Source organism: Empidonax traillii, unplaced genomic scaffold, assembly GCF_003031625.1.
Source record: "Empidonax traillii isolate 1590-97213 ecotype Southwest subspecies unplaced genomic scaffold, ASM303162v1 scaffold87:size1256882, whole genome shotgun sequence".
NCBI classification, from domain to species: Eukaryota; Metazoa; Chordata; class Aves; order Passeriformes; family Tyrannidae; genus Empidonax; species Empidonax traillii.
This window is the reverse complement of record NW_020955280.1, coordinates 949833-973139: the sequence shown is the minus strand read 5'-3', so window position 1 is coordinate 973139 and position 23307 is coordinate 949833. Positions and strand designations below refer to the sequence as shown.

At 47.9% G+C, this 23307-nt stretch overlaps 1 protein-coding gene across 8 annotated transcripts; it reads right to left on the bottom strand.

Annotated features, from left to right (window-relative positions):
- Positions 1 to 519: 519 nt before the first annotated feature.
- Positions 520 to 22458, bottom strand: USP28 (ubiquitin specific peptidase 28). 8 transcript variants are annotated; one of them, XM_027881382.1, is made up of 26 exons: positions 20247 to 20267; positions 19156 to 19233; positions 18751 to 18883; positions 18144 to 18255; positions 17795 to 17957; positions 16803 to 16889; positions 15833 to 15970; positions 15327 to 15400; positions 14758 to 14834; positions 14492 to 14640; positions 13173 to 13300; positions 12904 to 12999; positions 11955 to 12134; positions 11053 to 11267; positions 10741 to 10811; positions 10203 to 10431; positions 8592 to 8795; positions 7942 to 8081; positions 7579 to 7764; positions 6564 to 6659; positions 5548 to 5726; positions 5379 to 5457; positions 4947 to 5026; positions 3738 to 3861; positions 3038 to 3236; positions 520 to 1692 (listed from the first exon to the last, which is right to left on the bottom strand). In XM_027881382.1, exons 1-26 carry the CDS (start codon positions 20253 to 20255, stop codon positions 1517 to 1519), a joined length of 3402 nt encoding a protein of 1133 aa, XP_027737183.1. In that variant the 5' UTR covers positions 20256 to 20267; the 3' UTR covers positions 520 to 1516. The 8 variants fall into 8 exon arrangements, with proteins under 8 accessions (XP_027737183.1, XP_027737190.1, XP_027737188.1 ...); XM_027881384.1 differs by lacking the exon at positions 20247 to 20267 and adding an exon at positions 22412 to 22458 and having other exon boundaries at positions 1517 to 1692; positions 19156 to 19234; XM_027881383.1 differs by lacking the exon at positions 20247 to 20267 and adding an exon at positions 22405 to 22456 and having other exon boundaries at positions 1517 to 1692.
- Positions 22459 to 23307: the final 849 nt, after the last annotated feature.

The following is a 23307-nucleotide window of genomic DNA, read 5'->3' as shown; positions in this document are numbered from 1 at the left end:
ACAGTCAGAACAAAAGGACTTTCCTATTTCAGGAGTCTCTCCCCAAACCACATCCTTTACTGCCTGCAAGTGCACAAAAGCTGCCTGGCAATGCCAAGCGCTGTCTGGAAGAGAGATCACAGCTCTCAATAGGTCACCGCCTGGGGTCTCTGCTCAAGAGCTCCATGTTTTCATCCATCACAGGCTGAGCACCCTGAGCAGTGAGTTGGGGGCCTCATCCCACTGCTCGGTCATGACAACAGGGGAAAAGCTGAAAAAGCAGCACCCTGGTGCTACAGCACCCCAGTCCCTGAGGAGACACAGGTCACTGCTGGGACACCACCACCACCGCCACCATCACTGTGGACAACGACAGTTCTACTTCATCATAAAGAGGAGCGATTTATTCCTAAGTAACAGGGAAATGCACACCAACAAAATGGTGGGACCATCCCCAGGCAGCTCTGCTAATGACAACACATTTTGTACAGGAGGAACCTTAAGGCAGAACCCCATAGTGAAATAAAGACACAGAGGGAGTTTTTTCATTCTAACATAAAACAAATGCTTTTATTGCACTGTTAGAAAACTCTGCATAGTCCCAACAAACAGGATCCCCCTCCACTGACTCAGAACTTTTGGCTTACAACAGCTGCCGCAGCTCAAACACAAGCACAGGGCACCCGCAAAAGGAAATGCCAACAGGGCACTTCGTTAACAAAGTCAACACAAAAACCCACCACCAACACAATGGGCTGATCTGAGCCCTCACAGTTGTCATCGACACTAATCCAGCCCTGACACTCCACCCAAGGGGAGAAGAAAGTTTGCCTTCCGGCTGTGAGGGGAATATCCTTCGGGGTGGTGTGATTCCCCCAAGCCAGTCAGCTCCCACCCGGCAACAAACCCACAGCTCCGTCCTGCTCCTCACTGCCAGGATTTGCCTGTGCCTCTCTGAGAAAGCTTCCTGCATGGTTTCTGGTGCCAGCTGGAATACAAAAGGCAAAAAGCCTGCTTGGCTTGACCACAACATGCAGCTGCGCGCACGACTGCCCACACGACAGTGTGAGCTGCCGCTCCTCGCTGCCTCCTCCTCACTCAGCCCAGGCTCCTGCGAGCAGAAGCCTGGCTGGATTGGAATGTGCAGCCTCTGGCAGTGACCATCCAGGGAGCTGTAAAAGCATCTGACAGCCCAGTAACAACGCGGAGCACTGCGCACAGAGGAGCCAGGCTCTTGTGCCATCACAGGCCCAGGGGCTGCATCTAGAAAGTTGTCAGGACAGAAGAACCTCTGGAGCTGGGCTGGGCCCTGTGGTGCTGCTGGGGCCTGTGCCTCATGCTGCAACAGCGGTCCAGGTCCTTCGCATTACTGCCTCACTTTCTGCCTCAGAAGTGCAATACTGCTTTTTATTCGCTTGTATTTACAAAGAACACAGCTCAGAATCCAAACTGTCCCCTCTCCCGCTCCAGCACTACCCAGTGGAGGCCCCGGGCAGGTCAGCAGTGTGACACTGTGTCACAGCAAGTGGTCTGGGGGCTATTTCACGGTCACGGTTGAGGCCCCGTGAATGGACTCCATCACGGCCGCAAAGCGGCTGCAGAGGTCGTAGGGGAAGTTGGGTCGGATCTTCGGGGGCTCTTTCAGCACAAAGACCTCGGTAGAGCCGTCCAGGAGCCGGGGCAGCAGCTCGCCCAGCTTCAGCTGCAGCTTTGCTGTCAAGGGGGAGAGGAGGAAACGGTCAGTGGCAGCAGATGGCAGAGGGCTCCAGGCCGTGAACTAATGGGCTGTGCCACTGTGACGCCTCTTGCAGACTCCTGTCCCCGCACCCAGAGCCGCCCAGCCCATCACCAGGGATGAGCAGCGCCTGCTGATGCAGAGAAGGCGTCACACCAGCTGCCGCTCAGCTTGGCCAGGGCTGAGCCTCGTCCTGCCCGCCTACCCAGGGCTCTGCGAGGGAAGCTCCACTGCCACCTGGCTGCCAGGGGCCACGTCCCACTGGGACACAGGAAAGGTGCTGTCATACTGGCTGTCAGGTCAGGAATCACTGGGCAACACTCAAATATTGACTGTGCATTTGAGGAGAACAGAGCCTTCACAGCCTGTTCTCCTTCAGACAGGGCAGCTTAGCCCACACCGAGCAGGCACTGTCTGCTCCCAGCAAAGGTCTGTGCCTGGGAGCAGACACGTGGAGGTCACCGGAGTGCACGGTACAGCACAGGCACCTTGGGTGAGAAGAGCCAGCCAACAAAGCTGAGACAGCTCACGCAACCCAGGCAGGGTGAGCACTCAACTTCTGGTTCTTTAAAAACCTCTGGAGGTCACAGCCAGCCCAAGAATGGAACACTGGTGTACTGGGATAAATGTATTCAATTTTAAATTTTACAACAGTATTCTGAGAATAAACCTCTATGTTTTGCATTATTTTCCTTCAGCAAGTTTACCCTCTGCTAGTGATAAAAACCTCAAATCTTCACACACAGAGCAGGGCAGGTCAGGACCAATTTAACTGAACAGAAATGACCTGAGGGGAATCACAGGAGCCTGATTCCAGAAGCAATTACAGAACAAGAACAGCTGCCCAGAACCAACGTTCAGCTCTACAATGACATATCTCTCTTCAAAACACAGAGATGCTCTGAATCTTTCACAACCCTGGTCTCTGATAACACCTGCTGCTCCCTCCTGAAGAGGAGCGTGCCATGCCACTGAGCATGTCTGCATTCACCTGCCATCCCACGGTACCTCCAGTCAGGGAGAAACCCTAAAGAAGACCCAAGCCCCCTGAGGGAACACTAAGACATCAGCTGTCCCATTTCATGGAAGAGAGATCCTTCTGCAGCTTGGTTTAGTGCAAAAGATTAAATTCTTCTGTAACAGAATGCAATGGGTGATTCAAATTGATTTCTTCTCCCACAATGAGAAGGGCTGCTTGAGTGCAGATGCCAGGAATTTAAGGAAGTGTTTTAAATGGTACTTTAATTCTTTCCCACTTGAGATCCAGACACTGCCCTGCCCATGATCAGCACAACAAAGGTAAGGCCAGAAGCCATTCCCTACCGTCCATGTCTTCTCGTCCCAAATAGGAGCACCAGTGGTTCCTCATGACCTCGATGGCATCCATGTCCTCTCTGGAGATTTCAAAGTTGTTCATGAGGTGCATGCAAGGGATGATCAGCTCATTCAGGATGCTCACGCCCTCTGACACACGAGCTTCTTCAGAGCTGACAAACAGAGAGGCTGCCACCTCATTCAGCTTCTGGGGGCAAAGGGAGAATTGGGGACAGACTTGTAAAGAGCAAGCATGGACCATGGATAGCCAGGAAAGTCCAGCTCATGCCCTGCACCAGCAGCCATGCAGAGAACAAGGACTAACAGCACCAGGTGCTGGGCTGTGGTGGAACAGCCGCCTTTAATCATGGGAACCACACCACAGAAACCAAACTCGTAAATGTATATATTCATACACAGACATGTAATTTTCTGTATCTACATACAGAATGCATATGGCTTATATACAACTCTGGTTTTAAGATGCCAAGATCTAGATCTGCATTTGCCTGAATTTCCTGAGAGTGTATGGCACGTTCTTTCATTGTACTATCATTATTATTTCCAAACTGCTGCTGGTACTCAGCAAGGGGCAGACCCACAGCAATAGACACAGGAAAGACATTTACACTGGTCTTGGCTACCACGGTGCCCTGGCTGCTCCCTCCCCTCCTCTCCAAGAGTGAGTGCTGAGCTCCTCGATACAAACCAGGAGACACTTCCTTCTGTACAAGGCGATCAGTGACTCGTCCACACCTCGGTTGGTTCCCTTCAGCAGCAGCTTGGTGTTACTTTGGTAGGCGTAGACCAGGTAGGTGAGCGACTCCTGGTACCTGGGAGAAGAGGGTCAGCTCTGCAGGCCTTGGGCTCTGCCAGGGCCATGACTGCAGGCAGTCCCTTGGCTCACCACAGGAAACTTTTCCCGCTGGGCCCAGCAGCACCAGACCCGATGGGAAAAGCTGTATTTCCTTGCAAAAGCACAAATGAACAGATGTCCCATGACGAGCCATCCTTTTTGCCCACAATGCCTAACGAGCATCTTGGTAGAGCCCCTTAAAGCCAAGTTCAAGTACAACATTTTTGTTTGTGTTCATTTTCTGCACTGCTCCAGGAACTGCCCTTTGAGAGAACGATCCAAGTGCAGAAGGTCATGTTTTCAGGTCCTTCACATATTTCTGGCTTCTAAACCCGTGCCCCAGGTGAGAAAACAGAACTGCTGACAGGGACTAGGTCAATTCAGGGAAGCTCTAACCTGCTCTTGCCCAGCCTTGTGTCAATTTGCCCACCTGAATTTGGTACCTTGTCATTATGTACCACCCCAGAACTCAATTCAGTTTCCACCCAGGAATAATTTCTGAAAGCCTGTTTATTTTCTGGATTAGAAAAATGGCTTTTCTGATTACAAATCTTTCCTAAAATGACACTGCTGTTTTCCATCCTGCACAATTTATGTAAAATACAGGTTCTAGAGAAGTAAAGAGGAAACCAAGGCCCTTTGGGTCTAGAGGACTCCAAAGTTTGTGTGTTTACACAAAGCATAATGTCCACTTTGAGACAATTTAATTTTAATACAGGGGTCCAAGGTGAAAAATTCCAAAGTTATGGCAGTCATTCCTGAAAATCCATCTCTGGAAAATAAAATATAAAGCTCTACTTCCCAGAGGAAAAACTTAGGAAAAACTCTCAGAAACTGTCAGACAGCTGGCCAGCAGCTCAACCTCATATTTGAAGTGTTAACCAAGGTCGACTCTCAATTCAAGAAAGGGTTTTAGCAGGTCAAAAAGAAAGCCAGTCCTGGGCCTCAAACGCAGGATTGAACACAAACTGGCCATTGTGAGTCAGAAAGAAATTCTGTCAGAGTGGCCTTCACTTTTAGCTACAGCTTATCTTGTCCAAACACACAATTAGAGGAACTTACTTTCTCTTCTGGTAGAGCTCCAACCCCGTCAGCAGGTAAATGGACACCTTACGAAAAAGGCTGTAGTCCTCGTGCCATCTCTGTTAGGAGCAGGAGCGAAGCAGAGTGTCAGCCTCACCCAGAACACCCACACACACAGTTTGGGGTCCCCTGTGACTCTAAAGTGTGTCAGATTTTACCCTCTGAAGTGATTAAATGTCTCTCATAAGTGACATGTAAAGGAATTTTGCCAAATGCAGACACTCCTCCAAGCTCAGGAGATTTCCAGTGTATTCTTTCTCCCTCAGCCCCCTCCTGCAGACCCACACTGACAGCTGTGCAGTGAACCCTGGATTTGCCAGCACAGCTCCATGCTGTACTCCCCATTCCTCACTTCGGACAGTGCCAGTTGGGATAGTGTGAAAGATCAGAGGCAGCTCTCTAGTCCCTTACCTTATACTCTTCCATGTCAACGTCGTCAGGACCGATTTCTCTCAGCTTTGCTCGTGCCACCTTCATGATGCTGATGGACCTGCTCCATGTGAGCAAAGAGAAAAATCAGAACAGTGGCCCCGGCTGCATGCAGGTGGGAAAAGCCTTCCCTGGAATCCTGGGTACCCACCGCTCGTCATAGCTGAGGTTTTTGTCTGCAAACTGCTCAAGGAGGGTCCGTTCCACCACCTGCTGTGGAGCGTTGTTCTGCAAGAAGTAGATGAGCACGTGCTGCAACCGGGCGTCATTTTGGGGGGTTGGGGTCTCTTTGGAAAGCAGGTACAGCCGGGAGTACTCCTCGTGGAACGCCTGCCAACGGAACACACACACTGACACATCTACCTGCCCGCCCGTGGGAATGCCACAGCAGCCAACAAGGAGCTCAAACCTGTCCTATTTGATGGGATTCCCATGGTGACACCAAGCCTGGCAATATTCCAGTGGTGAACGGAAGCCCACAAACGTCTCAGCTACAAACCAATGGCCCACACAGCCAGGCAAACCCTGCACACAAAGTGTGCGCTTCCAAAAGTGCTGAGGAGTCCAGATGACTTTGAGAGCTGCCTCAGACAGGTTTGCTAACCCTCCTTCAAGTGCTCAGGCTGCAAAAATCAACTGCTGCACACCTGTACCTGGAGGAGGTGCAAGAGTACCTTGTGATTTATATTCCCATAGATTACCAGCACAGGTGATTCTTCCCATCATTTGTGGCATTTTCAGTTAAATCTACCCTGCCTGTAAAATCTAACATCAGCTTCAACATTCAGCAGTGCTTATGCTCTCAACAACCTCTGTTCATGAAGACGTTTCTCGAGGACATGTTTGACAACAGAGGTCACAGTAAGGGAGCATGTGTGGGACCAGAAAACCAAATTTCACAGTACTAAAAGAATAAGAAGGAAAAAAGTTGCTGTTTGTCCTGGGAGGAGTGAGTTCTTTCTTGGAAGCTCTAAAAGTTGTTTTGAACACACAGATATGTCATCACAATAAGACAGCAGGAACTAAAATGCAGGACAAAGGCCATTAGCTAGAAGAAAAACTGAACAAATCATTCCCTTCGCATTCTTGATCTGTCAGTACAGCACAGATTCTCCGTTCTAAGGAAACAGATATCCATACTATTGGATTTAGCAAACAAATCAATACCTTAACAAGCCCTGCTTCAGACCCATCGCGATCAAAGGTCTGGCGGGCTTTTGCAATAGCCAGGATGACACCTTGCATGGCTGGACTCAGCATCACCTACCACAAAAGCAGGAAAACAGACACAAACAAGAACAAGGAAAACAGTAACAGAGAAAGAAGAGAAAGGCATGGTGAAGAATGGAAGAAACTTTCAAAAGATAAGGTTTAAAGGAAATCATATGAGTACAGGTGCGATAACTGGGGCTGTGAGTTACTTGCATTCTACTGACTCTATCGATCACATGCACTTGACATGCAGGGCTTTTCTCAGGCATTTAAAGATCTAAAGGATGGTTACTCCAAGCCTAGAATTTGTAAATTAAACAAGTGAGAAGGTAAAGCCTGCTGGCCATGTCCCCCGTGTCCCAGTCAATCTTCCTAAGCCATATAAAATGAGAGCAGCACCTGTGGCACAGCAGTTCCTTGTGCCAATTTCGCACAAGCATATGTCAGACATACTCAAGGAGTGACAGCCTCACTGTATGTGTGAAATTCAATTGCACTTGTGAAAGAGAGAGAACTTCCAAAACACTGCTTGAACATGTGTGAGAACTGTTAGATGTTCAGATCTAAAAAAATCAGTGGGCAGAAGATGTAAGTTCTGCTGTTGGGGGTAAGGTCTTTGAGAGAGGGGACAAAACAGTTAACTACAGCCAGCAAAGAAGCTTGTAAAGAAATTAACAGGTGGGATTAATTATGATACAGTTGTGCCGGAAAAAGGACCTAGGACCAACATGCAGATCAACCAATCGAGCACTCTTACAGAGCTGCTTTTCTAATGGCATTTAGAAGTCAAATTATGGAACAATTTGGTCTGTCCAGCTTCCTTTCCACAGTGGGAAAATGCACTTTGTACAGGGCATTGTTCCTGTGACAGGCACTATCACACCCACCCTTAGGGCAGCTCAAAGCCAGCTAACTACAAAACTACGGACTAACAAGCAGCAGTAATTAACCCCTGCACTGGGATGTGTACCTCCTCATTATATCCGTCTGCATCAGATCTAACGGGAATCTTCCCCACACTGGGGATTTCCACTTCAGAGACCTGTGAACTAGTTTGGGCAGCAGCCTCTGCTTCCTGAGAATCCTGGGGCTGCTCTGCCTGAACTGTGAGGGCCGTTTCTCCCGGCTGGGCCTTCAGTGGCTCTACCTCCTTGGGCTGTGGCCAAGAAGAAAAAGAAGAAAGAGAGTAAGAAAATCCAAAGCAAAATACAGGAAAGCCAAAAGGGACTGAGTTTAATGTGGCTACAGAACTTCACAGAAATGGGAAAAGCAAAGGTCTGTCAAGAAGACAAGAGACAAGGGGCTGGCTCCTGGGCCAGGGCTCATCTCCTACCTCGCACAGAGCTGCCTCGACGCCGTTCTTCTCGTAGGCGTCGGCGGTGTTGGCGATGGCCTTGGCAGTCTGCTCCTTGGCAATCCTGGCGTGCTCTGAGGACAGGGAGTGCACACTCTGCTCACACACCGATGACTGATCTACCAGGACAGAGGCGTGATACTAGTGAGCACCAGTTGCAACACTTCTCCTCTCTTGTTCTAAAACATTCTGCAGCTTGTCCATGCAGTGTTACACAGCTGCTGCCTTCATCCCAGAGGTGAAGGCACTTCACTTGAGCGTGTGCATACCCCTTTCCAGTGGGAATGGCACATGTCATCAGGGACTGTCAAGTAATGTTTCCCACTCCAGAGAACAGCACTTGTCCACTCGGTATTTATGAACAAAAGCTGGAAGTGAACTGAGATTAGCCCATGATGATTAAGTGAACGAGAAACAGTATTTCTGGGGACAAGCCTGGAAGGATGCACATGCAGAACCAGAACAGCCTTTTGTACTGCAAAGGCAAAGCCTCCAGCAGTTGCCTTTGCTGCTTTGCCCACAGCTTCTCCTGCATTCTGAGACATTTGTGGAAGGCTCCAACACAACGGCACTGGCAACCAGCTGGCTGTTACTGGTTCCAACAGTTTGGAAATTCAGAGTGGGATTACCTGGTCCTGACTCAGAGGAGAGGTCCTGCGATTCAGAAGCAGGTGAAGGCTCCATCTGAGGAATCTTGCAAGATTGCTCCTCCTCCCACTCCTCTGCCTCCTGCTCCAGGCGCCAGTTATCCTCCTGGATGTAGTGTCTCAGTTCTGGGGTCAAGGCTTCCACTTCTTTCTGGATCTGTACAGCCTCTGGGCCCTCATCCTCATCTGGAGGAAATGTAAGACCAGCATAAAGAAACACATTGGGGCAGGACATCACCCTTAGGGACTAAATACACACACAATATTATGGGCAGCCACAAGCAAATTGCCTGAGGGATAAATGGGGAAAACCCTCAACTTTCTACTGGCTTTGTAATGTAAGGTGATCCAGAAGCAAAGATGCAAAAATAATGACAAATCTACAGAGTTATCTGAAACAAAACCTAGTTTTGTTCTACCACTGGACAGCATTTAACACAGAGCAATTCCAGAAGCAGTGCCTGTTGATGCAGGTCGGACACATCCTGATTCAAGGGCTCCAGTCATACAGGGACCAGCACTGAACTGTCAACTGTCAACAGCTCAGCCAGAGGTGGCACACCTGCAGCACTGCACACAGGTGAAGGTGAGGATGTGCATGGGTTTTATAGTTTGAGTGTCATACTGGTATTTCTCAATGCTTTTTAGATCTACTTCAATATTCAATTTTAAAATAGCACAAAACCCAAGCAGCATCAGCTTCAGACAAAATCTAAAATTTATCAAAAGCAAATGGCAATTCTCTACAGCAGATACTTCTTATGCACCCATTGCAAAAGCACAGTGTCTTTAAAAATCAACAAAAATTGCATTAAATAGGAGAAAAAAAACACCCCACGGTTTCATTTCAGAATTGTCATAGGAAAACAAAGAACAAACTCTAGACTCTCATCAGCCACATTTAGCAATGAACAGAATGACAGCTCTCCATTGTTTCCTTCTATTTATTACATCAAAATGAGCCATGGATGAAATTATTGGGTTCTTGTACAGCTGTTTGCCACATCTAGTGCCACGTGCACCGCAATTTCTCCACAAAACTATTTATACACTGGCATTGCGAACACACTTGTAAGTCTGAGCCACTCAGATACTGTTACCTCACACATGGGGAAAGGCTGCACAAAACCAGCCTGTTTACATTCAGTGTAATGGAATCACCAAAGACCAAGCAAATGAGTCAGGAAATGTGATAAAAATGGGAGAAATAAAGAAGCAGGTGTTTCACACAGCCTCAGTAAACAAACACTGCCACACGAATTCTACAAAGAGTCAAAGTGAAGAACACCAACACTTCATGCCCGTTGATCATGGCAAAAGGGCAGCCTGAGTTTGTATGCACATTAATAATGCATGAGGTCTTGTTCCCAATCTCACCTGCATGGTCCTCCCTTCAGTTTTCAGCCCTATCAGGGATTTACAAATTAACTGAGTACAAAGCAGATTATATCACTCCTATCTGAGGTGAAGTTTTGTGCTTTGTTGAAAGACAATCAATGCCATAGGGAAGCTGAGGAACACAATGATCACAACAGCCCAGAGGGACACACCAACACACAAACATCTCATTAACCAGCGGCCGTGGCTCAGTACCTGCGCCAGCACAGGACACCTGGTCACTGATGTACATCAGGCAGTAGGCACTGGCATTCCTCAGGCCTCCAAACGACTCTCGCTCCAGCTCTTCCCACGATGAGTCCGTCACCAAGATGTCGTTGTATTTGAGCCACCTTTTACGAGGCTGGTTGTATATGAAGGCCCAGTAGTGCCCAGCATTTGCTTGGCCTTCATGGACCAGGACTGCGTGCAAACGATAGGGAACCTGCGAAGTGACATCGACATTGCTCAGATGTGCTGTTGGGGACTGACTCTGCCTGATCTCTGTGCTGAAACAGCAGGGGTGTTCATAGGTGTAGCCTGACACAAGAATCAAGCAATTTTGTAAGTTTTCTACTACAAACTAACTTTTAACGAAAGAAGAAACAAGATTTTCATAAATAAATCATACTCTGTTTCATCACTAGAAACTTTACAATACATTGAAGAGGGCAATTTAAACTGACAGCTACTAACAAAAACCAGTATCAGCAATACTGGTTTAATGTTTAGGTACTGAAGCTGCATTTCCTACCTGTCGTAGGAGAGGGTCAAGGTACATTTGTTCGATGGACAGGTTGGTTCTGGCAATAGACTCCTTCAGATCTGCCAAGAACATCACCAATGAGAGAAATGCCTAAAAATTAATGACTACTCCTCAGGCTATTGCCAGCCCCTTTCGTTTCAAAGAGTCTGAAGCCAGCCTGGAACTGTAAGATATGCTCAACACCAGAGCTCAAACAAGGACAAGATTATTTGTGGTTCAGGCTGTATTCAGCAAAGCAACAGAGGGGAAACCAGGCTGGTATTCAGGAGAAAAATCACTACAAATGCATTTGGGGCCAACCTTGCACATCTTGTTTGATCTCATTTCTCCATCGCTGCAGACACGTCCGAACCAGGTTCAGCTCCTCCTCGGAGACCACGTGGGGAGCTGGATGTTCAGACAATTCTGCTGGTGGAATAGAAGGCTGGAGCTCCATACTGGAGTTTTGCTGTGGTGAAGAATTTGCCAAAAAGAAAGCTCCATCTTCAGTACTAGTATCCGTCCTTTCTAATATGCTGTGGAGCAAAATCCAAGAGTAGTGGACAGGTTTTTCTATCTTTCTCTTGTTTTTTCTCTTTTTTGAAAAGAATACTAAATAAACCAAACAAAAATTACTCCTGAGCAGGAGTAGGAGTTCCCTTCCAGGGTGGTACAAAATGTAAAGGGAAAAGTACACTGAAAGGTGCTTCTGCCTTCACAAACCAAATTAAAATATAGGACAAATACAAGGGAAAATTCTTACAGAATTCTGTAAACACAGATCCACAATGAGCAATTTTAAAAATTCCTTCCATTACTACTAAGAAACTCATGTATTTACTCAGCTTAATTTAGATTGTTAAACCAACCATGCCGGCCAGGGATATAATAATCCAATATTGCTGTAATTTACTGGTTGACGAAGCAAAAAAATGAATAGCCTAACCAAAAAGAGCACATAATTTAGCTCAGAACTGCTGCTTAGACAAGGAATATGGGGATGCTTTTGGACAAGGAGAAAGAACAGACGAGATGCAGTGTTCTGTTTAAACCAACAGAACCAAATGACCAGCAAAGCAGGGACCCACTACCTGCACAAGCACTTGTACATTAGAGCACTGTGCTCACCAGTGCCCAGATAAATAACCCACTTTTGGAATGCCACCCAGGAGCATTTAGCTGGGAGTGAATCCTGTGAATCCTTTTTATTTTTGTTTACTGACCCATTTGGCTGTGAAAGCACATCCAAAACATGAGGCTTGGCTTGGGAGTGCAGGAGTGTTGTCTGAGAGCCCTGAGCAGAGGAAACAGCCACAGCTGGCTTTGTAGTGATGAACTCGAGCACATATTGCAGCATGTCAGGCAGAGGAAAGCGGGCTGGGCCAGAGCCATATTCCATGTACCTATGGAAAAAGGTAAGGAATGAGATGGGTTAAACCTCAGGGGACAAGAGAAGAGCAAGAGGGGAGAATACTGCTGGGTTGGGATGAACACAGTTTAGCAAGGGAAGGGAGGAGAAGAAAAACCCAGGTGACCTGGAAAGCCTTGAGGCTGTGGGCACTGCTCAGCAGCAGCCACAAGCCTTGTGGTATCAGCAGGTTTTGGCCACAAACACAAAACACAGCACCAATCTGGAGACAATTAACCCCCTGCCAGCCAGAGTCTGTGGGGTGCTGCCCATGAGGCCTGGTTACACCCTGGCCTCTCGCTGCCCACCAGATGGCACCGGGGCTGCTGTGACACAGCACAATCCTCTGCTGCCACTTGGCCACAGAACTGGCACTTTAAAATATCAACTGAAAGTGAGTTCCACGCTGAGTAAAAGGACTTTTACACAAAGCACCCGGGACATGAAATCTTCTGGTTGTCCCCAAAGCAGGTCTTCCCTATCGATCTCCTTCCTCATCCTGTCAATAATGCTGAACTCTAAGCACGAGGGGATCTCTAATACGCACTGTGCTCTTTAAAGAATTTATTCCTGTAACAGTATCAGCAATATTCAGAAACCATAGCAGCCACAGGTTTGGTTTTGAAACCTCACTTCCCCTCTCCACACTTCTCAGAACAAAACCTGGTGCTGTTCCTCCTTAAATGAGCTACTGGAAAGCTCATTTAAAATGAAACATTTGCACACTTCCAGAGGGCACAAAATGAAGCCAGCTAACTACTCACCTTTCTAGTTTCTGTTGCAGAGTCACCATTTTCTCCTTCAGTCTCTTAATTTCTTCTCTCTTTATTTGAATAAGCTCCTTATTGCAGTAGAGGTACCTAAACAGAAATATAGAGCCCCGCCAGTAGGGTTGAGATTTGTTTATTTCTAACATCCACAATCTTCTGTAAATATTTTAGAATCTTTCCTTGCTCATCCAAACAATCTTTTAAATTTCTTCATTGACAATAAACCAATAGCTTTAAACATACCATACAACAAGGCAACTCACCTGTCCATATAAATAGTCTGGGGAAACTCTAGCTTGGTGTGAATTTTCTCTGGCTGTCCTAGCGACTGATTGAACTCAAATCGGGAGAGTTCAAAGGTCAGAACTGGTGGGAGTTTTGTAAACCAGCGCTGTAACAAAAGCAGAAATGCCCCCAAAGGGACTTGTTTTAAGATGACTGCTAATGGCACATTTTAGACTGATACCACATGATTATAGACTGATTTAAATGTCTCTGTCCTTAGGCACTGAATCAGGTTTTGTTTGTGAAGTCAAAAAGCCAAATTTTACAAGGTAAAAATTTATGCTTCTATTTTACATTTTTACTGTGAAAAAGCCTCAGAATTGCTCTCAAAGCTACTTGTCCTTGTCTGATGCATCCAGCTTGATGGATTACTAAGAGGTCCATCACCAGATTTCACAAATTAGCAGAGGCTACACACACTCTGCACACCAGCCAAGAGTCCACAAGAGAGCTCTTTTCTGAGATCATGTGCAGTGCTGGACAAACCAAGAGTCCTCCCACTGCACTGTATTCCTTATCCTCTCTCACTCTAATTATACTCCTTGATTTAGGGGATTCAGAGAAGACCCCCACTTTCTGTAGCTTCATACACTGTTTCACAGAGCCATGCTGAAAGAAGAACTCACAGTTGAATTTACACTTCCTCTCTCTCTTCTTGGGTTCACAAATACTTTCAGCATTCACTGCCAGAAACTTCTTTCACTTATTTTAGCTTGGCACCACCCATTCCATGCTCCCCTCTGGACTCAGGATGAGCACACTAAGCTCATTTTCCTTTGAGGGATTCATGTCAGGTATGATGCCACAATAAACCTCTCCCACACTAGAGTTTTGTGAGAAGGAGCCTACAACCAAAGAGGAGGAATGATTTACAGTCCTGTTGTCTGAAAGAAAGGTAAGCTCCCATTAATCCCAGCGTTGCTTTGAGCTTCAGCACACTTATTTAGGTCCTCAGGAGACAAAATCACCTTATTCCCTATGTCTCCTCTCATGCCATCCATTAGCCACCATATCCTAGGAAGTGAAATCATGCAGTCAGATTTCTCAGAAATTAGGCCAGACCCTTTTCCTTCTATCTATGCAGACAAAGAATGATTAAAAAATAACTCCATGATCAGTCAAATTTCCCTTAATTTTAGACAAAGGATTTGGAGGAACTAAAAAGGTTGGACTGCTTTTAATTCTTAGGGAACACTCACAGTTGCCATTTAAGTTATCAGAGATACCTCTGCGCTGTGCATGCTGCACTTTTCTGCAGCAGGCAACCAAAGATTTGACAAAAAGAGGTAAAACTAACCTCCTGTCCATACTTCACTGACTGAGATGCTGTCGCCTCATCCATCTCTCCCTCCACCATGGCTCCTTCCAAGCACTCACTCAAGTTCCGATAACCATTTACCTGAAGGGGATACTGACCAAAGGTCTCAATCTTGGAAAAAGTGTTGCCTGGATGATGGAAACCACACAAAAACCATGAGCTAACTCAAGAGAACAAAAAACTCTGTTTAACTCTGAAACACTCAAATGAATAAAAAAGTTGAGTCTTCCAAAGCCTTAACTCACCCTCGTGGACACCCTCAGTCAGGAAAGTCCCATAGAAGAGCTGCACCATTGGGTTTTCAGATTTGTCCCCAGGGCTCCTGTTTCAAAAAGCAAAAGCAAACATTCATTTGCAGCTGGAGGGTGCAAAAAACCACAAGTAGTAATCTAAGCCTCTGCTTGGGAGTCTACAGGCAAAAGTAGTCTTCTATTGAAGCACAAAATACAGAGGAAGCTCCTTATCCATTTTTATGCTCTAAAGCACATTATAACACCTGCACCGGCAAGGGGAAAAGATGATGTTAAGGCACCAGCTTTTGAAATACAGTTCCAAAAACCCAGAGTGCTTTCCTGTTCACCAGCTCTACCAAACTCCCCTCAAAAGCTCATTTGCTCCACAGGCCACACAGGCACTGAGTGAAATCCCAAGCTCACAAACAGGAGATGTGGACACCATGGTTCGTAAGGACATTTTGAGCTTAAAGAGCCTCACCCACAGCAAATAAAGAACTCTCATTTGCTCAAAATTTTCATGTCAAGGCCTCTTATTTATTGAAACTCTCCTTAGAGTCAGGAGATCCCACAGAACTCACGTGACATTCACAGTGAGCTGGAATGCATCCTCCAGCCAGTCCAGTAGTTTGTGCGTGAATTCACTCACATCTTGCTGGAAGAGAGACAGAAGTGGAGAGTCAATCGCGACACCCACGAGAAAGTGTTCCCCTGGTCTGCTGGTGTCACAGACCCACTGAACACAACCTGACTGGTACTGCTGTACCCACCCAGCTGAATTACGTGTGAGACTGAAGTGCTGTTTGCTGATTTAGGCTGATAATGAACACTCGGCTCATCTGAACACTAGATCAGAGGAAATTATCGTGATCGCTACCCGACTACGCAGATGGCACTGGGTAGTGCTACGCTGGCTGGTTAATTAGCACGCACGTACATTCTGCCTAAATGACACAGGGACAGCTGCTTGTCGGCTGACAAACAGGGGAAGAGGTCTAGAAGCACCAGCAGGATGAAGCAAAATGGGATTGCTGTGGCTGTGACTGCTGGTTCAAAGAGAGTAAAAGGTTTTTCAACGTGGTTTTACCTGCGGTTCTTCACCGGATCTAAACACATCCCTCAAGAGTTCCAGTGCTGCAGAAGGGTCTACAAACTTACGCCGTGTCCCCAGCATTAACGCAAACAGACACTGAAGTTCTTGCATGAATGCGATGTTTCTTTTTCCCTGCATTGCAAAAAGAAGAAAAGTCAAAGCTTTCCTGCAACTCAAAAAAGCGGCATCTTAAAACTAAGTGCTACAGAACACCACACGCACATATCGTAAAAGGTACCCAACCACCAAGGAAAGAGGTGACATAAAAAAGGGCAAAAGCAGGAAGATGTGGTGTCATTTCTGGGAATCCCAATCTTTTCTCCCAACAGAAACACAGGAGAAAAAAGTTAACCAAAACAAAACCTTTAGGGAAAAGAGTGCCAGAAATTACAGTTGCTAAACCGGAAGGCAAAAGCTGGTGAATTTATTCCGTCTGCATTTTAGGCTTTTTAGAGAATCGAGAGCACACACAAAAGCAAGTAAAGCAAACTCTCTTAAATGGTGTAGCCACAAGCTGGAATGATATAACAAGCAAAGGATGATCCTATGTATGCCTTTTTCTCTAAATATTTTCTAAGCACCTTCTGCTGACCACTCTCAGAAGGTACTGGGACTAGAGGGACCTGCAGACTGCCTCAAATACCGGTTTTTCTATTGTCTATGCAAACCAACGAACAATTTGAAGCCGTCAAAGATGTTTTATGAGAAGAATTTCTCCCCAGACGGCACTTAAAGGCTCTAGAGGACAGTGGTGCAAGAAGTAGCTCTTTTTTTCCCCCTATCCTGATTCTCTCTTTGAGAAGTATTTCCCAAATTTGTCTTTAACACAGTCAGATGATTTTAAAGCCATTAACACAGGCACAGGAGTCGCAGATGGCCCCAAATTAAATCTGCTTACAGAAAGAGTAGAATACTACACCACAAAAGAGGGAAACTTGACAGTGTTACAGAATCAAAAACTTACAGTGTGACTACGACAACTTTCAAGCACATTCTGTGGGAGGGAGTACCCCAGGACCAGCCTCCGGAATTCTGGCAACTGAAACAGAGACTAAAAGGAGAGGAGAGAGAAAAACCAGTCAGTATCTGCAAGGATTGGACTAACTGCAATTTGACGCCCCTCTGCCACTTTCTGACCCCATAGCTTTATTTTGTGAACTTCTCCCTCCCCAGCAATCCTGTGTTACTGAACACACGTTAACATTTACAGACCCTGTGCTGGAACACTGCGTTTGTAGCCACCCAAGGACAAAAATCTCATCCTGCCATTTCTAGGACAGAAATAACCATTTTAGGAAAGAGCATTCTATTCTGCATAGGTAGGCTCAGAAAAGCACCCAAGATTAAGCCATAGTGAGAAAGGTCTACTTGCAGCTTTCTTACTTCCTCTCAGAGCTGGAGACAAATGATTATCATCTCTCTGCTGATGTGAAATTGTTAGGAGAGACAAATCTGCTCGGTTCCACTTACTGCTGTCTCTTCTTTAGGTCATCACTAATAATATACCTGCCTAGTTGTTCATTTGTCCAAGCATCTATGCCTGTGTATTCCATTACATGGAATACGATACGCCATGTGTTATGGAGCCAACAATAACTGCAGTAAAATTAAATTATCAGTTCGTTTTGCCAAGCAAGCTTCTATCATTCAGTAGGCACTTGGCCATTGCTGCACAAAGCCCTGGGTATGGACACACAGCTTCTCTGCATCTGTAGCTGTTTTTAAGCAAAGCCTATTTAACTGCTCTTTGGCTCTTTCTGTGCGGGCCCAGAACACATCCACTCACATCACATAAACCCAGAAGTTTCTGTGTTTGAGCAGGGTCACATTCACTCATCTGCATACGATGATCCCTTCAGAGAGTTGCTGCATATTTACTTCTAACTGAGAAACATTTTGACTCCAAGACCGCAGCCAAGTTTGTTATCAGAAAAAGAGAACTTTTCTACAGGTTACCTGTATAACAGCACTAAACCAACACGTATTTCCTATGTTTTTCATTCCAACAGGCCAGTCACCCGCTCTTCTCCAGTCATTCTGCTTGGAGTTCTCTCCCCAGACTTCACAGCGTTTCCTTTTGGAGCGGTTTTTGTTTTCAGCGGAATGCGTGTCCTGTGGTCTGTCACGAGAGATGAACACTGTGCTGTAAAACACCCCCCAAAGATTCCCAACAGCTATGTGAATCAAACTCCCCTCTAGCCAGTACGTGTCCACCTGGTAGGTAATCCATGTTTGCTCTGCAGTTATCAGAAGAACCCACTTATGATACCTGGGAAAACCAGAGCCCGTTTATGGCCCCACTGACCTTTCGGCTGCATCCCTTTCTGCAGCTGGAGCTTTTGGGGATTCCAGGGGTCTGACGGCACTGGCTGTGTGGAGGTTGTCTTGGCTGTGAGGGGCAGGCGCAGCGCTAACATCTAGAAGAGAAGGCAGCATTCTGATCAGTTTCCCACCACCAGCTGCAACCACCAGTTCTCTTTAAAAGGAACCTCTAGAAAACATCACACTTCACAAATACAGTTTTTCGATGGATATGAGCAAAATTTTCAAGACCAAGTTTTAAAGAGAAGTCCCCGTTTGGATCATGCCAAGCAACCCAAGAGCCACTGAGTGGGCTGGATGAGAACAGGGCAGAGCACGCAGCTGTGTTCTGTGCCCAGATTTCCTTACAGCCAAATCCAGAGCTTGTGGGAACAGTTCAGAGCTCTTGAAATAATGAAATGGGAACTTTGTAACTGTGATGTGTCATCTACCAACATTATTAGAACACTATTAAGAGATCAGTACTGGTAAAATCAGATCCTCACAGGAGCCAGAGGGATGTGCTGGCAGAAGCAGGGGGACAGATACTTCCCCTCCGAGCTCAGACAAACATGTGAAGCTGTTCAGGCGAGCAGAGGCGAAAGACTTACTCTGTGGGACCTGTTTGCCCACTGCGCTCCCTTCCCAGGCAGACGGCTCTGCAGCAGCCAGGTCCTGCGCCGGCTCCTGAGCATGCTCCTCTGTCAGGAAGGTGACTGCTTCCATCAGGTCTCCCTTAGCAGCCTGATAGAATGACAGAGCAAAAATAAAGCTCCAGTGAGGAGCAGAAAAGCAGCAAAGGATTTACCCTTTGCCTCTCACGCATCCAGGCTGTTCCTGGATAGCTCCCACAGGCCACACACCAACCATTCTAACGAGGACCAGCTCATCATCAGCCCACAGATACGCCAGCAAACATCTGACCTGTGTACTGTTTGGAGAGAGCCTGAACTTGCCTGACTTTTTGGGCAAATTCAGAGCTCTCTTTGTGGAGAACAATGACAATATATACAAACCTTAAGAGCTGCAAGCAGGAATGCTGAATCCTGAATTCCTGTGATCTCTTTCATCTGGTTTAAGAGCATCTGGCAATCCTATGTGCAAGAAATAAAGAAAGCTCACGTTAAAAGGTGACCAGGATGGACATCAAGCTGTTTCTGCAAGGCTTGCTGAGGGCTCACTCGAGCACTGTTTCTTTCCTTCCTTTCTGCTAACAGAGTGACACACAAGCCCAGTCACACTTGCTTGATGGAAATACCAACATCAGCTTGAACATCGTACTCAAGTTTTTTCCCTGCTAAATTCACAGACTAATGTTCAATCTGGTGTATCCTCAGGAAAATGCAGGCAGGCCCGGAAGGACAGGCTACCCTTGCTGTCGGATGTGCCACACCTGCGGTGGGAAGGGGCTCCCCTGCCCCCCTGAGGCAGCAGCATGTGCAGCGGGACATATAAGGATCCCAGGGCACTGGTGGGAGCTATTTTCAGTCTGGTGGCACATGCCATTTGGGAGTGTCACGTCTCACTGACAATAAGGTGTCAGAGTGGGAGCCTGGGAGGCTGTTATTGCTCCTCCTTCACCCTCCACACAGGCCACTCAAGGTTTGGTGAGACATTCACTGCTCAAGGCCCCAAGCTACAGTTCACAACCCATCCTTTGGCCAGTTCAGCCACTTGAAAGATTACAAAAATTCTCTTTACCAGACTTATAAAATCTTTGCAGCCTTAGCTTAGTACAGGGTGGTCACTGCCCTTGCCAAGCCACAAATAACCTCAGTCAACAGCTACTGGGAGAGGCAGCTCTCCCCAGTGCTGGAGGTCCCAGTACCCCCATTCACAGCTGATGCAGTTCAGCTGATGCTGCTGCCAATGTCTCAGCCTGGGTGACAACCGAGGTACGGCTCCATAACACTGGCACTGCATGTGGTATGGGAAACACATTACACTAGGAACAACTGCTGGGACCATGTTGCATATCCTGATTTACAAAGGCTGTCCAGAATCCTGCTGTCAGCACAACCCAATCAATCCCAGCTCCTTATGATCACACATATAACTAATCTTAACCAGCAAAGCTGCAAGAAAATAAATTCAAGTTTCTACTTACTCTCATCATTGAGAAAACATGTAAGATGCTTTCAGGCCGCTGGAGAACAAGTTCCATCCAGTAGGCTGAGGGTGAACTACTTTTTTGAGTCTCCCACCCATACTGGTGACAGATGCTACTCCATACACAAAGACAGACACATCTGTGTCAGCCATTGAAACAAAACAACTACTAGATTATTTTTGGTGGGAATACCCCCAGCAAGTTATCCATGCTAGTCCCACCTAAAATACCACTCAACTTTCAGAAGAAAAAGCACATGCACATGTGCACACACCCCCAAGTTGTCCCACACACTTTATTCCTGAGAAGAGCCGAGACACACTGAATGCCTCAGCAGCCCCATGAGGAGCTCCCTGATGAGAAGCCAAGGCTGCGAGGCTTGGGGCAGGGAACACTCTCACAAAGGCAAACCACTTAAATCATGTTGCTAATTTTGCTGTCTTAGCGTGTTGGCTGATCCCACCTTACGCCTCAGGGCGGATTTTTCTAAGTGAAGAAAAAAACACACCCTTGCTAACAAACTGCAGTACAATAATGAAATCCAAGGCAGGACAGGGCATGATTTTCTGGGGTTTTTCTGCTCCACCAAAAGGAGAACTCACAAAGGCTGCCAGGCTGCTGTAAGCATAAAAGCCAATTACTGATCCTGTGCTCTAAGTTACCACTTAATATTCCAATGATTCCAGTGTGATTTTATTCAGCCTTTGAGAAAAGATTTGTGTTAACAGTAGAGAGCTTATCCTATAACAGTTTTAAGAGGCTTGTGGCTGCCTACCAGCCCACAAAACGCCACTGGGAACCACACTCTGTGCAACCAATTTGTTAAGATTTTGGGGAGTTCATGGTTTTGTTGCCATAACTAGTCTGGTTACTGCTGTTTGAGGTTACACGCCATGGGGTTATAAAACAAGCTCCATAGCTGGTAATTAACACCAGTGTGCTGCCGCTGCTAATATACCCTGCACTTGGAATCCCAAACTGAACCACAGCCCTACCTGCTGAAAAATAACAACCCAAACAAATCCTATTAGTACTAAATTACAGCAACAGGAAATGATACAAAACCAAGAAGCTGAGAGGAAGGAGGGAACTATAGATAAAAATTACAAGGCTGGCCAGGAGCAATGGAATAGAAAGGTTTTGCATTTTTCTCGCTCAGAGGTGACTCACCGCGCTCTGAAGTTTGTTTTGATGAGAAGCAGTGAGTGGGGAAGGGAGCAAGTACAGTGAAGGAGTTTAAGGGGGTTCTAGAAATAATCATGTGTGAGGAGGAGGAAGGTGGTGGCACGGAAGAGGCACCCAGAGCCTCGGCCTTCAGTCTCCACACCTCAGACACACTTTTTATCGTGGGGGAAAATGGATAGAGAGGGCTGAAAACACACAGGCAGCAGGAGGAACAAGGCCCGCATTCCCGGCCGAGGCTTTCACAAACCAGTGTTCGCCACGGGAAGAAGCAGTGTGCAGCAACCTCCTCCTGCATGGACAGGCATGCGATGCATACAGCGGGCACCATCCCCGAGCGACCAGGGCACAGCTGCCACACTAATGCCACTTCTAACACACAACCAAAGAGCTGATACCCTCATCCCACTCACGGCTGTAACTCTGACCTCTCTGACACGCATCTCTCGGGTCCTGAGAGCACAGAGATGCTACAGCACAGCGCAGCCCCCTGTGTCAATTCGGGACGGTCCGGCAGCAGCTCCCTGAGCGCTGACACACCCTCGCGGCCGGGTTCGACTCCTTTCTGAAACAATTTACGCAGAGCTCTGAAGTTTGAGAGCAACAGTTCTTGATAAGGGGCGGCGGGAGATGCCGTTCAGCGGCGGGGAGCGGAGAACACGCGTTCCTGCTCCCTGCAGAGGAGCTGGGTGTCTGCGCGCCCGCCGAGCCGCCCGTGCCCTTTCCCGTGGCATCGGCGTTACCGCCGGGGCGGGGGCGACCCGCGCAGGGCCCGTTATCCCCAACGACACACCCGCGGACCGGGACCGTTGTCCGGCGTGACGGGGCTGGGGACCGGCCCCCAGCGGCTGCGGGCCGCAGGCTCGGGGGGAAGCGGGGCCGCCGCTGCGGGAGAGCACGGCCGGCAGCAGCCCCGGCCCCGCGCGAGAGTCGCCGCCCCCCGCCCGGCCCCGCAGTGTCCCCCCGCTCTCACCCCGCCGCCGCCGCCGCCGCCGCCGCCCCGGGCCCGCAGCTCGGCCGTCATGGGCCCGCCGGCAGCGGCGCCGTCGCCGCACAGCGCACGCGCGGCCGCCCCGGTTCCGGCCGCGCCGCCCGCCGGGGCTGCGGGCTTGGAGCGGTCGGCGGCGCTCCTGTGTCCGGCCGTGTGTCCGTCTGTGTGTCTGGCCATGTGTCTGTCTGTCCGGACATGTCCGGCCATGTGTCCGACCATGTACCCCCACAAACAGCCCCCGGGCATCCCCTGGCCATGGGATCCGTTCTCCCTGGTCCCCACCCCAGCAGATGGGGACACTGACCACAGCCAGCGTTCTGCCCCTGCTGTGCCCCTCTGGACAGATAAAAATGAATTATTTTCTTTTAATTACAACAATAATGGGAAAAGACCATTTTCCCCATTTTGATCCAAGCTGCGTCTGACACGTGTCCGCCAGTGCTGGCCCGGTGCTGCCAGGGCACCATCCTACATCATCAGGAATGTGTCACTTAGGTCGCCAGCCTGGGTTTGTCCCCCATTGTGCCGTAGCACTGCTGGTGTTCCCAATGGAGCTGTGTCGCTGTGGACAGACAGTGGCGGGAGACACCACCATCCCCTTTTTGCCAATTCCCTGCTGAAAAAGCCCTTTTCCAGCTGGGTGGGCATCTCATACCTGGACTTCCTGTGGGCAGGCACAGAGCATCCCTCACCTTTTTTTTTCTTTTGGAAGAGGTGTGGGGAATCTCAGTGTGGCCTGTTCTGGGATTGCCTCAGCTTCCCGGTTCTAAAACGTGCTCCAGCTGAGGAACTGGGGAGATGAGAAGGCAAGGACGAGGAAACAGCAGGGTTGATAAGGAAAAACTGAAGAAGCCAGCAGTGTTATCCAATTTTCTTGATAATGCA